The sequence below is a fragment of the Azolla caroliniana genome, unplaced genomic scaffold, assembly GCF_043228905.1.
Source record: "Azolla caroliniana isolate FFs.n. ecotype wild unplaced genomic scaffold, voAzoCaro1.0.p SCAF_20, whole genome shotgun sequence".
Lineage (NCBI taxonomy): Eukaryota > Viridiplantae > Streptophyta > Polypodiopsida > Salviniales > Salviniaceae > Azolla > Azolla caroliniana.
Window position 1 is genome coordinate 2640146 of NW_028230455.1, and position 14482 is coordinate 2654627.

Genomic DNA, 14482 nt, shown 5'->3' on the forward strand with positions numbered 1-14482 from the left:
GTGTGGCATACATATTAAACCAAGGATGTGTACCTATGATATGCAAGGGCGCTTAAATCCCACAACATTAGGTTTTGCTAGAGAATTTCCTTCCCACATCCACATTGTTGTAATTTGCTTATCGAGCTTAAATGCATACTATTTGACTTCATACACATAGCCATCCTTATAAGATAGGGAAAGTTAAGCAAAGACTAGTTACAAACCAAAAATGCAAAATGCTGAAATATATAATCACTAATATTATCAAAGGGCAATAAATGAAGAATTGGGCACCGATGAATGCCGAGAACAAGATGTATATATGATATAATGAGAGAGCTATAGGTTATACATGGGTCGATCAGTCCACGCCCCTGAGACATGGCCATTTTCACACACATAAGCCCTCACTACAGGCTCTCCATCATCATGGTACTCAATACATCTCTTCAAGCAAAAGGTAGTAACCATATCCCATGTGGACTCACATACACAAAAAGCACATCCAACATTGGTCGGTTTGGCATGCATATCCTTAAGGTTCCTCCACACATGTGAGCTTTTGAAATTCTTGAATACCCCTCGGAAAAGCTTGTATTTCCTTTTCTCCCTAGTATGCACGCATCCAGGCCAATCACAAATGTAGAGGCTATCAGCTCGGAATCGGTTTGCAAGGAGCTTATTGCCTTGCTCCCGAGATAAGTTGGCACATCCAGAGGCCATATGACAATGCTTGAGACGACGTCTCTTGTCACATTCCCGGGAAAGACGACGTCTCTTGTCACGTTTCCGAGGATCCTCATAGTTTTTCCGATGATTCTTGTTTCCTTTCCGAAGGTCATCACCATTCTCCTCGAGATTCCGAACGCTTTTGCTTTCCGGACGACACTCCTCGCTTTTCAGAGGATTCCGATCACTTTCCTGATGATGATGCTCCTCGCTTTTCGGAGGATTCCTACTGCTTTCCTGATTGTTATCTCCAAGGCTTATTCGAAGATACTCATTGCTTTTCCAAAGATCTTCACTACCTTTCCAAAGGTCATCGCCATTTTCCACAACATTCCGATCAAGATTCCAATCGCTTTCCGGATGACACTCCTCGTTTTCCGGAGGATTCCTACTGCTTTCCTGATGGTGATCCCCGAGGCTTATTCTAAGATACTCATTGCTTTTCAAAAGATCTTCACTACCTTTCCAAAGGTCATCGCTATTTTCCACAACATTCCGATCACTTTCCGGATGACACTCCTCGCTTATCGGAGTATTCCAACTGCTTTCCTGATGATACTTCTCGCTTTTCGGAGGATTCCTACTGCTTTCCTGATTGTGACCCCAGAGGCTTATTCGAAGATAGTCATTGCTTTCACAATTGTTCTTCTTTGCCTGCTTTGGACGAAGATTGCTAGCAGACACAATCATTGAATCGGTATGATATGGAACCTTACAAGCTGTGGCAATGGCATGTTCCTTGATGGATGAGGCATCCCTGTGATGATAGGTAGTGCTTTCCTTATCATCAGAGTCATGATGATGATGATGGGAGTGACAAGGTATAACACAGAGCCGTCCAATATGTCCTCTTTCCATGGCCATCAAGCCATGAGATGAGTCTTCTTTACTACAGGAATGTTGATGAAAACCAGAACCAGATATGGTACTCCTTTCTCCATGAAGGGTTCTTTCTTCTTCTTCTTCTTCTTCTTCTTCTTCATGGATTTCTTTTCTAGAACTTCCTGCAAGATGCATATTATCTTGTGCACCAGAGCCAGTTGTCTTACTTACTTCTCTATGATGGCTTTTCTTATGAATGTTACCAGCACTTTCTTTGAGATACAAATCTGGACCTTCTTCTTCTCCTCCTTCTTCAAGCCAAGAAAGCCCTGTATTGATCCCGAAATCCCAGTTTCCTAATAGAACTCCAGCATGCCATAGCCCAGGGCAGCATACTATAAGCTTCTGAAGAGAAGACCATCCTCCAGGAGGCTCAGAAGAAGAAGAAGAAGACGAAGAAGACGAAGAAGAAGGAGAGATTAGTCCCCTAACAAGCAGGGGTAGGGTTTGTTCACACCTGACCTTATAACATACATTTCTGATGAGATTGCGGAATCGAGAACAGACACAGACGAGTCGAGGCAAGTCCCGAGGATCATCAAAGAGTCGAAAGAAGATGTTTAGTAGTAAATCTTCAGGAATTGAGCTGAAATAAATGAGAGGATCTGAGAGATGGGCGATGGCCATACCTTCTTGTATCGTAAAGAGATTCTTCTTCTTCTTCTTCTTCTTCTTCTTCTTCTTCTTCTTCTTCTTCTTCTTCTTCTTCTTCTTCTTCTTCTTCTTTCAACAGAAGGGGATTAAAAGATAGGTTCTGAATGTGGGCGATTTGTGGGGATTTTACCCTTTTCTTTGCTTTGGGGGAGGGGTATTGTCTGAAGGTCGGATCTGTGGCCTAATCGTGGGTGGAGATCGCTGTTGTTTCGGTGGGAAATGGTTTCTTGCTTTCCTCTGTGTTTCTATTTTCTGAATGGTTTTGCTTGAGCAGGAAATGGGCGATCTATGGCGGAAATTTGCATTCTCTCCATGGATGAGAGTTCAGAGTAATAAAGAACTTAGAAGAAGAAGAAGAAGAGGAGGAAGAAGAGGAAGATGATGATGAGTTCAATGTGTGTGCCTGGCTCTCTTTGGCCTCTTGGGGGAGGATGGGCAAGCTAATGTCCACCCCGGCCATTGAAGCCTAGCAAGAACTTTCCAACCTCTCTCTTTTCACCAGGGACTAGGGAGGGGCATCTCGCCACTTCATAATCTTAGAATAGCCAATGTCTGCCCGGCCATTGAAGCTTGGCAGGAACTTCCTGACCTGTCTCTTTTCACCTTGGGGGAAGGAGGGGCATCTCGCTACTTCATAACCTTAAAATTAATTTCCACACTCCCCCAATTCCACTCCTTGGGTTCCTTCCTACTTCTCTCCTCTCAGTTACAGATGCTTGTCTATAACCACCGCCTAGCTCCTTGGGTAAACCAGACGCAATCCGCTCCTTTCTCGAAACTTGAAAGTCTTACTGCTCAGATTTCCCGTGACGGTCCATTTTTGTCATGGATGTGGGAGGGTCAGGGCAACAGGATGGGTGGATGAGGGAAGATTCGAATGAATGAAACATTTATTGAGAGGATGCGTGGATGAGGGAATGAGTGAAAGGCGGGATGAGCACATGAGAAAATGGGTAGATGAGGATGAGTGGATATGAAGAGAGGAACAAATGGAGTGAATTGGACAAGAACAATCAGCCAAGGCGAGAAACCTAGGTATTGGTGGTTTGATAAACATGAACATGGCCGAAGTATCTAATGTTAGGTACAAAATACTCCTTAATTAGGCATATAATACTAGAATAAAGGGAAAATGATCATTAGTATTGTTAAAGTTGAATGACAAGATAACAATAAGCCAAACATGTATAAACATCATCTGAAGACCACACAATGTAAGAGAGTTATAACGTAGTTTTAATGAAGTAATGGCAAAAGATCAACAACATTGTTTTAGTTGCGTTAATAGAATGTAAATGTTTCATAATCGAAGTGATTCAGATGTCATGGTAAGTTTGGTCAGTGTTTGTTGTCAAAATAATGTGTCTCATAACATTGTTCAAGAGAGTGATCTCAGCACATTAAGTTAGCATATGCCCTCATAGTTATGTTCTGGTTAAGCTCTCAAGTAGCATGTTATTGCGGAAATCCAAGCATGCATGTAATCTATGAGGACCACCATGGTCTTGAACCAATGAAAGGGGGGGTTGAACATTACATTTCTTTTGAAGTTTCACATTTTTAATGGCACGAACGCCCATGTGTGGTTATTTCGCTTATTGATAGCCCCATCACAGTGAAGGTGGATGGGTGCAAAAGTTTTTATTTTCTTGGTTTAATGAGATCTCGTGTTGAAAAAGCATGTGTAAAACTATGAAAACCTAAGAAGTTACATAATCGTGGGTTCATGAATGATAATCGTGTTTATGAGATTAGATGCGTGTGTGTCTGCATTTAGTGTCAAACATGCAAGTGAGTTTGTCACCTTTAGTATCTAAATGTGCTTGTGTTCTATATGCAAATGTGCATGTGGAATAACATATATCAAGTCATGTGAATTTGCATTTTTTATGCTTTCATATATATATGTGTGTTGTTATTGTGAGAAGAGTGGAGGCTCTATGTTTTGGGGGAATAAAATTGGAAAAAGAAGAAGGAAAAGGATATTCAACAAATTTTAGGTGGGGTAGGGGTATATTAGTAATGTAGTTTTTTTTATAGGGGACGGACTTGATTTTGTGAATCCAACAAGGCTCAAGCAATGTGAAACATGAGCCCCAAGCTTGACACCAAGCGTAAGGTCGGTGAGTGACCATGAACAGAGCCTAACTTTTGAATATTGAACACGCTTAAGCAAGCAATCGTCGAGGGGTGCATTGGCAACGTTTGGAACAAATGATGATGCACAACATAGAGGTGTTGCATCTTATGCAACATCTCCTATTGTCACATAGCGGCTCAATACAACATGCAACAACTCTACACCATGGCTATTGGCAAGCCACAATACCATCTCCCAACAAAGTAATATTGTGCTTGTTCATGTGGGCTTGTTCACATGGTGATTTCGGTTGGATGTACATATGTTGGAGCATCGTGATGATTTGGGCCCACAAAGGATCACCATCACCTAATGGCAAGGGAATCAAGTCATGCACAAAGAGACATAATTACCATTTATGAAGAAAAAAAAGAAAGAGGATCAATCTTGATGCACTATCTATGGTACTAATATATATCAATACTTCGAAAACTGATTCATCTAACTCATCCATAAATAATGCTTAAAAAACACGCACCTAAAACCTAGAGAGAAGACCCAAAAACACTCGTCCTGGAGTTCAAAAACATCATGAACATGCTCTTGTATTGCCACTAAGCAAATTATATAATATTATGAACAAGCTCTTGTATTGCCAAGAAGCAACTTATATATCGTGCACAACATGAACGCAGCAATGGATTGGCAATAAGCAAATTATATATTATTAATAGCAATCAACAATTGGACCTACATCAGTTTCTGGAGTGAATTCTTCTTGTTCAAATAATATTATGTTGTTGTAGATAATTTAGAGCCATGTTGCATGTCACTATGGATGGCAACATCATGTTACCACCATACATGATATCCTTCAATGTTGGCAGGTCCACATCCAAGGCTTCAATAATCTCCTCTAGATCTTGAGAGAGTGGCATTGGATCCTTCTGTTTCATTATATATACAAATAATTTTGACTACATAGGAGATAAATTGAGCAATAAGCAAGCAAGCAAACAAACAAACAAACAAAAAATTTGAAGTCGGGGTACCTCAGGATCGAGGACCAAGAAAGGGGTGAATCTATTCCGGCACCATTTCACCTGTGGAAAAAGTGAGTGGAGTTTTATGTGACTCTATAGCTCCAAAATTGCCTCAGATCAGGCCTGTCCAAACTTATGCTATGTGGGTGGAGTGTGTGTGCACATGTGTATATGCATGGTATGTATGTCTATCTGTATGTACATGTGTGTATATATGTCTGTATTTTTATGTATAGACATATATACATACACATGTACACTTTAATGCATGCATCCTACATACATTTATATAAATACATATTTATATCCACCATATACCTCCAAAATTCCTAGATGTCCATCTGGAATAAGCTTGATCAGAGAGCCATTCCGCAAATGAGCCTATACATGCTTTTGAGAAAGATCACATAATTAAAGCATTGCCGCCCTGGGAAGAGTTTTCATATCTCCATAGTCCAAAGAAAGTGCTTCAGACACAACGAAGAATACGTATAATATACACGAAGTAAATGTTTTCTTATACACAATAAAGAATGCATACATTATTCACAAAAGATTGTAAGAAATAGCATACCTCCTCAGAGAGCTCACTCATTATGCAATCTTCTAAGGACTTGTGCTTCTGTGATAATCCACCCGTTGGGACCCCATATAGGAAATCATTTGCTCCCTATGTAAATTAATGTATATTTATGTATGTATCATATAATATACAAAGGTTATAGAGAAAAGTGGCAAAATGCTCCTTAAGTTTCCAGATAAGTGAAAGGGCATTTTGGCGTTTCTCTAAATATGTGAGTGTGTGCGTACGGGTGTCTGCGCATGCGTGTTTATGTGTGCCTCTACATGTACATATATCATTCATATGTGTACAGAATTTATACACTATATAACTCTTATAAACACACAGAAAGAAACTTACCTGGGCATACTCTTTAATGAGAGTCACAGACTTTGTAGATGTATTGAAGGGAAAGACAGTACAATAATGGTGTGAAACAGTCTTTGAACCAACAATATCATAATCAACGGTTATAAATTTAGCTTCCTCATTGCTTGTCTGAGCCACGGGCATCTGAATTTTTGCCATACATCATGCCAGAAGAACTCCGTCAATGTTCTATACTGTTAAACTACAGATGCTTTAACATCAATTTTGGATAAATTGACAACTTAATGCATGTCTCTTGATAAGAGATCGTTTTTGGGAAAACTTAATTATATATGCTTATTATGTATAGAATTTCGAAATTGTTTACTTTCAAATTTAATGTCATAGTTGAGCTACTAATCACATTCAATTTAATCTAAGGCAGATTATTATTTGAGTTTGGAGAAGCAACTTATGCGTGTCTCTTGATAAGATATATATCATATTCATTCTGGAAAATTACTTTGATATATTTATGTGTGAGGCATTTCAGAAGGTGTGCTTGTATTCTGAAAATTAACTTAGTCATAGTTGGAGTCCATAATTACCATGAAATTTAATCTTGGGCACACTATTATATGAGGTGGTGAAATTTAACCTTAGGCACGTTAATTATATGAGGTTGTGGGTTTTAATGATTACAAGATTTAACTACTGTATACACTCTTTTGTGAAATAGAGAGCATACCATAATTACTCAAATTAGAAGATTTCATCTAATTTCATAAAGTGGGCATATCCTAATTAAGGCGATCTAATTGGCTAATTATGATTCTAATTTTGTTATTTGATGCTTCAACATGAACCAAGCATATGAAGGTAATTCTGAGAACAAGCAAGCATATATTTTGAAAACCTAATACAATATTGGGTATATATAGGTACTTGTCTGCATTATTAATCAATATAATTTATTGGGTGAATATTCACTCAATGCACAGAGGTATCCAAGACTACATCTAGATCTTCCAAGTAGACCAACTGAAGCAAACATCTCTACTCTAGCTGGGCACATACACCCAAATGGTTTAAGACATGGAATGTGGACACACTACATGAGCTACCCATGAAAGATAGATATGCATAAGACCAATGTTGAATTGTACCCTTCTAGATACACTTGAAGACATATGGAATGAGGATACCAGAAGCAGCAAAATTGCAATATTATTGCAATCACATCAACCTAACAATGTTGAGGCATCTGAAAGGGAATGGCAGAAACACCCAATCATATATTGTAATTACAATCTCATTCAACAATTTAGATGGTCAATCAGTCTCCTGTGCACGCAAGCATATTGATTCACAATTGAGGACAAGAGCATGGAGAGCCCTAGCTAGAAACAAGTCAATATGTACAGAGTTTGCAACAAACCACATATGTGAGGATGAGTAGCACCATGCATAACGATATAATTTTACGTGAAGTATATATTGCCATTAGAGAATGTTTCCCACCATCTATCACCTCGTGCTCCCAACCTTACAATAAGTTCTCCAAGATGGATCCTACCTCACAGCCATTTGTATATATGTTTCCTACTTGAGAATAAGAGAGACCTATTGAAAAATGCATGTACTATGACCTCCAAACCATAATCAGGATAGGGTAATTCCTCGTGTTTACCACTTTTTTGGGTCCCCCATAGGTCACGGCACTTGCCTCCCAAAGGAAACAATATATGTCATCATCAGTTTACTGATGAATTATAAGGCGAGGGGGAACTCTCTTGTCAAATAAAAGTGAAATATGGGTTCAAGCTAAAGTGAAAGGGTTTAAATTATAAACCATTTTGGCAAATAATTTGAATAGAAATAAATTTAAAATCAACTTTTAAATATTTTAGGCTTTATTATATTTATTAAAATCGATATTATAGAAGTGGACCTATAAACCGTCTAAACTGCAGTTTCAAGCTGGATAGAGAACAGGAAACCATTAAGCCAATATAATTTCAAAGCAAAGAGCCAAACCAAACCATTTAGGGCCTCTCAAATATGGATACACATCTATCTACTGTGCTCTGCATGGTGATAGCGCAGTTCAGAACCTCTTTACATTAGTTAGAAATTGAGATAGGCAGATATGCACACAAGCTTATGGAAGAACTGATCTGCCAATCATGCCATCAGTTGGTGGAATCAAAATAAACATTATTTTTACCATTCTGTTTTCATGAAATAAGAGAGAAATATCTGCCTCTTCAGACAAATGCATTACCTCACTGTTTAAGGTAATAGAATACAAAGACCACTGGCACTTGGGACTGTTCTGGCTAGAACTCACAGAAGCATAGAGAGAAGTTATTGAAGGACAACAATGCAACCACAACAATTCAACAGAAAACCATCACAACTTGCTTGAGCTCTATCACTCCAAATGTTACAATTCAATCAAGGGCTACACAAGTGAAGTCTTGAAAAGAGCACTCGAAAGGGGTTACAATAGATCAGGCAGTAGGCCACTGTCATCTGGAGCAAGGTCCTACCGCTCTTGTCATCGAAAAACAACGGCCATTATCCCCTGGTACTTAAAGTGCTTCCTTCAGTTCAGAGATCTTTCCACCTTGAAGCAGCCCACGTTCGCAATTTTTGAAGGCAGGACAATGTCAGGCTATCTAAGTTTAGAAGCTTAAGTGCTTAGATAACTAGATTCTTCAGTAACTACTTTTACCTTAGTGTTATAGGATCTAATCTCTTGGGCAGTCTTATAGGCAATTTTGACCTCTTAAAATGACATTAATATAGATCTCTATCTCTCTCTCTCACACATAGGTAATCTAAACATGGACATACCCAATATATAAAGTGCGCATGACATACATACATAATGCCATACAATCCAAATTTCTTATGCAGATCTATGTAGATTTGCTTGTTTGATTCAAATCTATATAGATTTACTTGTTACAATAACCTCTTGGGAATTTTAATGATTTCTAACCTCTACAACACGGTTGTATACATTGATATACCGAGAGTAGCAGAGCTCTTCCTGCAAGACAAATACGAGAAAATATGAAAACATATCGACATGAGAAACAATAATATCGCATGAACAAAATAAAATGTAAAAAAGAAATAAACTAGAATAATTTAGTTACCTTTATTATCCTAAGGTTCCCTTCGTGATGGGTTCCATCATGAGGAGAAGCCATGGCATATGATGCTACTATAAATAAATACCCAAAAATTCCAAAGATTTTCTTCTTACTTAATTTGACATAGAATTAGAGCAACAAATTCAAAAGTTATTTCCTTCTTATTTCTGATTTTCATTTAATTTGTGTTTGGTTTGGAGTGAAATTTTGAACAAAATAATTTCAGGTGTTCTTTCTGTGATTGGGAATCAGGGTTAGAATTAGAATAACAAGCTCAAGCATTTGTCGGCGGTATTTAAGTCGAAATCAGAACCAAAAATAGAAGTAGAATCAGAACCCAAATAGAGGAAGAATCAGAATCAGGTTTAGGATGGAGAAAACAGGCGCCCTAACCTGCAGGGAAGCTGGGTGCTGAAGGAAGGAGAGTGCTAGTAAACAATAGAAAAGGAGCAGAAGGAGACCCTCTGAGAAGTAGTGGAGACAACATCATGTTTTCTTTAATTATGGGGATGCCCTCTCATTCATTCAGAGGGAAGAACATACACAAAAAACTTGTTCTACTTTCTCCAAGTTACCACCATTATAATTTTTTACCCCAAAACCTTGTAAACCCTATTTCATGTAAACCCAATTTCTTTCATAATCTAGCGTTTTCAGGCCTACCAAGTGGCCATTTCCGACTTAATATTGTGAAATCCCTTCGTAATCTCATGTTGTTTGGGCTAATTGCATACTTCATTCTTCTACGAGCTTCCGACTCTGGGGAGCCTTTGACTATAATGGGTTTTCAAGTCTAGTGATCTTTCAACTCTTAGGGGCCTTTGATTCTAGGGAGCCATCGACTATAACGAGGCTTCAAGAATAGCGACCTTTCGACTCAGACAAGCCTTCGAGTGTAGCAAACTTTCGACTTTGACAAGCCTTCGAGTCACCCATCCTCTCCGGTTCAAGTCCCTGGTGGTTCTGCTCAAATTTGACACGCACGCACGTAACTTCACGACACCGATGTGGGATTTGGAAGTGTTTGGGGCGATGCCAATAAGTTATTGTGAGACATCGATCGTCGCTCCTCGTCTTGTACCAATTTGTTGCTTCCGACTTATGGATCCTACGCCTTCTTCGTTGGTTGATTTCGATGCACCTAAACCAATGGCATTCCAGTCGAATGATCCTAACTCTTGCTTGAGCCATTCAATAACCTCCTCGATTGTTTGTATTCTAGAATTCCATGATTCCATGTTAGATGTTTTAGGGTTTTGTCTCCATGGCTAGTTCTGCCTCTGTTTCTGTGATATCATTCGTTCGCTTTTGGGCCACATGATCTATAAATGGCAACGAACCACATAGGGATGGCATATGCCTCTCAATGATCATCCGAATTCCGAATAAATGCTTACATCTACTTGCAAGGTCTTCACAATCACAATATGCGCATTAGAGCCAGACATTAGACCATGGAGTGGGAATCATCATCCTCAATATTCTAAACCAATATCATGCCTCATCCATAATATGCACTTTGTTGGATCAGTCACATAGCTTTCGAGTATCTTCTCGACCTCTTTAAGTCTTGACCTTTGATCCGTACAATTTGCACTGGCTCAAATCTCACTCTCACATATTTCTTGGCATTGCATGTACTATTCTATGACGGTCACATATTTCTTGTCAACTGTTGGTTTCATAGTCCCTGATTAAGATATGCACAATATAGGTCACATTAAGAATTGACGGAGCTGCCAAAAGGAAAGAGAGCGCTCCGGAAAAAGTGGGTGTTCAAGCTTAAATTGAGAGACATCGGAAATCCACCAAGGTAGTGAAGGGGTTTCAATAGAAGAAAGGTGTAGATTTCGATGAGATCTTTGCCTTGGTAGTAAAGATGACATCCATCCGAACTATGTTGAGCACTGCGGCAAGCATGGACCCCGAGGTAGAGCAATTAGACGTCAAGACGGCGTTCCTACATGGAGACCTCGAAGAAGAGATCTACATCAACAGTCGGAAGGTTTTGTCAAGAAAGTAAAGGAGAACCTAGTCTACCAGTTGAAGAAGAGCTTGTACAGACTGAAGGAAGCTCCCCGACAATAGTACCGGAAGTTCTACTCCTTCATGACCGACCAAGGATACCACAAGACGCAAGTCGACCAATGTTGTTCGTGAAGAATATCAACGGAGGTGACTTCCTGATACTCCTATTGTATGTGGATGACATGTTGATCATCGGACAAGACCAAATCAAAATCGGGAATCTGAAGAAGGCCTTGAACCGAACATTCTCAATAAAAGATTTGGGTCCGGCGAGACAGATATTGGGGATGCACATAGTCTGGGACCGGACAAAGAAGCTATTGTGGTTGTCACGAGAGAAGTACGTGACAAAGGTGCTCCAACGATTCAGCATGGTGGATGCGAAGCCGGTCGGATCGACACTCCCGACAAACTGGAAATTGTCCGGAAGACAAAGTCCGAAGAAAAAGGCAAAGAAGTTGGAAATGATGAAGATATTGTATGCCTCTGCAGCCGAAAGCCTCATGTATGCAATGGTGTGTACCCGGTGTTACTCCTTAGGGCCGGACAATAGCCTAACACAGGGTGTCTACATAAGACACTTCATCAAAGGGTGTTACGGTGAAACAGAGTTAGACCGATGATTAATCAAACCTTAATCAGTTACTTAAGCAATATCTCCTTAATCTTAATACACGCGTAAGATAGAAAGTAATTAGCGTAGAACGGTAATCAATACAAAGAGATAAGAAAATAGAGCTTTAATAATTATCCGTTGTCATTTACAATGTAACCGGGCCTCTTTATAGATCACCGGCTTTGCCTACAAAACGGTGCCAACCGACACACTAATATGAACCGGTCCGGATCCGGATCGGCATACCGATTCCGGTCTGTCCGTTCACTTCTCTAAAATCTACTTAATTACTTAATATCCTAATAACAACTTCCGATTATTTCTGCCCTTTCCTATTCTGGATTGTCCTCCACTCCTTGCCGGTTGGCTAACACCCGGCCGGATATTGGATATGTTGTCGGAGTGGTCAACCGGTTCATGAGCAATCCGGGAAGAGAGCATTGGACCGCAGTCAAGTGGATACTCTAGTACTTGAAAGGCACCTCGAGTATGTGCTTCTGATTCGGCTCCGGTAAACCCTTTTTGGAAGGCTTCACTGATTCAGACATGTCGGTTGATGCGGATACCAGTCGGTCTACATCTGGATATGTCATGACATATGCAAGGGGAGGTGTATCGTGGCAGTCGAGGCTGTAGAAGTTTGTTGCTCTATCGACAACAGAAGTAGAGTACATGGCAGTTGTAGAAGCCGGTAAAGAGCTAATCTTGATGAAGGACTTCATCGGAGAGCTAGGGATCTGGTAGGAGGAATTCCGGCTTTACTACGATAGTCAAAGTGACATCCACCTCGTGAAGAACGAGGCCTACCATTCTCAGACCAAACACATCCAAAGAAGGTATCACTGGCTCCGGGAGAAGGTAGAAGATAAAGAGTTTTTGCTGACGAAGATCTATATTGAGGAAAACGGGTCGGACATGTTGACCAAGGTGTTGTCATCCGACAAGCTGGACGTGTGCTAGAGATGGATCAAATTGACGAGACATCGCATGTCGGAGTGAAGGGGGAGTTTGTTGGGAAATAGGTTCCTCCGGATGGGATCTGGATGAGCCGAAGGAAGGAATTGGACTAGATGGGTCTAGAAGGTATCCGGATACCAGATCGGATGGATCCAGAAGGAGTCCGGCCGAATTCGGTATGAACCAACAAATAGGAATATATTAGTAAATATGTTCAGACGTGACCGTTGAGGTCATATTTGTAAATAACCCCAAAGTTATATAAGTATAAATATAACTAGGGCTATACTATTTTGAGTTGTATGTTGTTATCATTATTGTTGTACATAGAGAGAGAGAGAGAGAGAGAAAACTTTTCTGTTGTAACCGTCGATAGGAGAAGATAGAGCTCAAGGTCGTTGCCTCTGAGTCTCCCATTGTACCTTTCCTCTCATAGTGATAGGGTTTTCCACGTTAACATCTTGTGTCGTCTTATTCCTATTTTTTGTTTTCTTCCATTGAGTGATTAAGACTCGGTTGTGGCCGAGCACTATTTCTAACAATCCGACTCTCCATGTTATCAACCGTCGGCTCTCAGCCCGACCAATCGGCTACTCCTTGACTTCAACTGTTGGCTTGAACAGTCGGCTCCTCCCACATGAGGGACATATTCCTCACACGAGGGAGAACAGTCTTAAGATTTGAGGAATTTAGAAAGTCGAAACAAACCAAACATCTAGACGACTTTCCAGTGACTTGAAGTTGTGTTTCAAGGGGCGTGTTGAGAATCAAACCCAACTTCCCCAATGCAATGGCTTTCACTCTACCAATGGACACGCAAGGTGTAGTGTAGGCTTGTTTTGTAAATTGTAGAAAGGGCAGTTGCTCTAAGTTAGTTTGTATTTAAACCAAGTCCTTTGTAACTAAGTTGTTGTTGGATGTAATTTTATCTCTTGCTAATATAACTTCTTCTTCTCTTTCTCACTAAGCCCTCTCTCTCTTTGTTTGTCTTACACGCACACATAGTTCCTTCCACTGCACAATATCACCTACACATTCAAATATGAGAGAGTGTGGGTAAGTGGTGTGTAAATGATAAGAGGGTTATATAGATACCCTAACGTCCTTGATTTGTAACAGTTACCCTCATGCATTTATAAACCTCACCCATGGGACATGAAAAAGAAGAGAAGAAGTTGGCCTCTCAAAAAAATTTGTTTCACTCTTTCTTTCTTCCTCCCTCTCCCCCTCACGCTTAACCCCTTGGGAGGGCTCCCACCTATCAACAATGCACAATACTTCATCACATTGTAGATGACAGTACACACAAACTATGGGCTTACTCGATTAAGTCTAAAGATGAAGCGCTTGAAAAGGTCACAGACACACCATGCCACTGTCGTGACAGAAACTTTCGCTCGGTGGTTGACTGAAGTCGAAAATCGATCCGACTACAAGGTAAAGACTCTACTATCGGACAATGGAGGAGAATACACC

The 14482-nt window shown here is 40.1% G+C and overlaps 2 protein-coding genes across 3 annotated transcripts; both read right to left on the bottom strand.

The window, feature by feature from the left end:
- Positions 1-219: 219 nt before the first annotated feature.
- Positions 220-2557, bottom strand: EID1 (F-box family protein). The gene is made up of 2 exons (XM_087336040.1): positions 1000-2557; positions 220-819 (listed from the first exon to the last, which is right to left on the bottom strand). Exons 1-2 carry the CDS (start codon positions 2218-2220, stop codon positions 322-324), a joined length of 1719 nt encoding a protein of 572 aa, XP_087192166.1. The 5' UTR covers positions 2221-2557; the 3' UTR covers positions 220-321.
- A 2472-nt stretch (positions 2558-5029) lies between these two features.
- Positions 5030-9914, bottom strand: LOC147850790 (uncharacterized). 2 transcript variants are annotated; one of them, XM_087336044.1, is made up of 8 exons: positions 9799-9914; positions 9409-9473; positions 9249-9299; positions 6293-6445; positions 5945-6040; positions 5689-5751; positions 5380-5430; positions 5030-5274 (listed from the first exon to the last, which is right to left on the bottom strand). In XM_087336044.1, exons 1-8 carry the CDS (start codon positions 9893-9895, stop codon positions 5110-5112), a joined length of 741 nt encoding a protein of 246 aa, XP_087192170.1. In that variant the 5' UTR covers positions 9896-9914; the 3' UTR covers positions 5030-5109. The 2 variants fall into 2 exon arrangements, with proteins under 2 accessions (XP_087192170.1, XP_087192169.1); XM_087336043.1 differs by having other exon boundaries at positions 9409-9476.
- Between the last annotated feature and the right edge of the window lie 4568 nt (positions 9915-14482).

Coding starts and splice junctions, on each gene's coding strand:
- EID1 (XM_087336040.1), bottom strand. CDS start 2,220: ATGGCCATCGCCCATCTCTCAGATCCTCTCATTTATTTCAGCTCAATT. Junction 820..999: donor TTTGGAAAGGTAGTGAAGAT/CTTTGGAAAAGC, acceptor AATGGTGATGAC/CTTCGGAAAGGAAACAAGAA.
- LOC147850790 (XM_087336043.1), bottom strand. CDS start 9,895: ATGATGTTGTCTCCACTACTTCTCAGAGGGTCTCCTTCTGCTCCTTTT. Junction 9,300..9,408: donor GGAACCTTAGGATAATAAAG/GTAACTAAATTA, acceptor TTTGTCTTGCAG/GAAGAGCTCTGCTACTCTCG. Junction 6,446..9,248: donor TATACAACCGTGTTGTAGAG/GTTAGAAATCAT, acceptor GCAAAAATTCAG/ATGCCCGTGGCTCAGACAAG.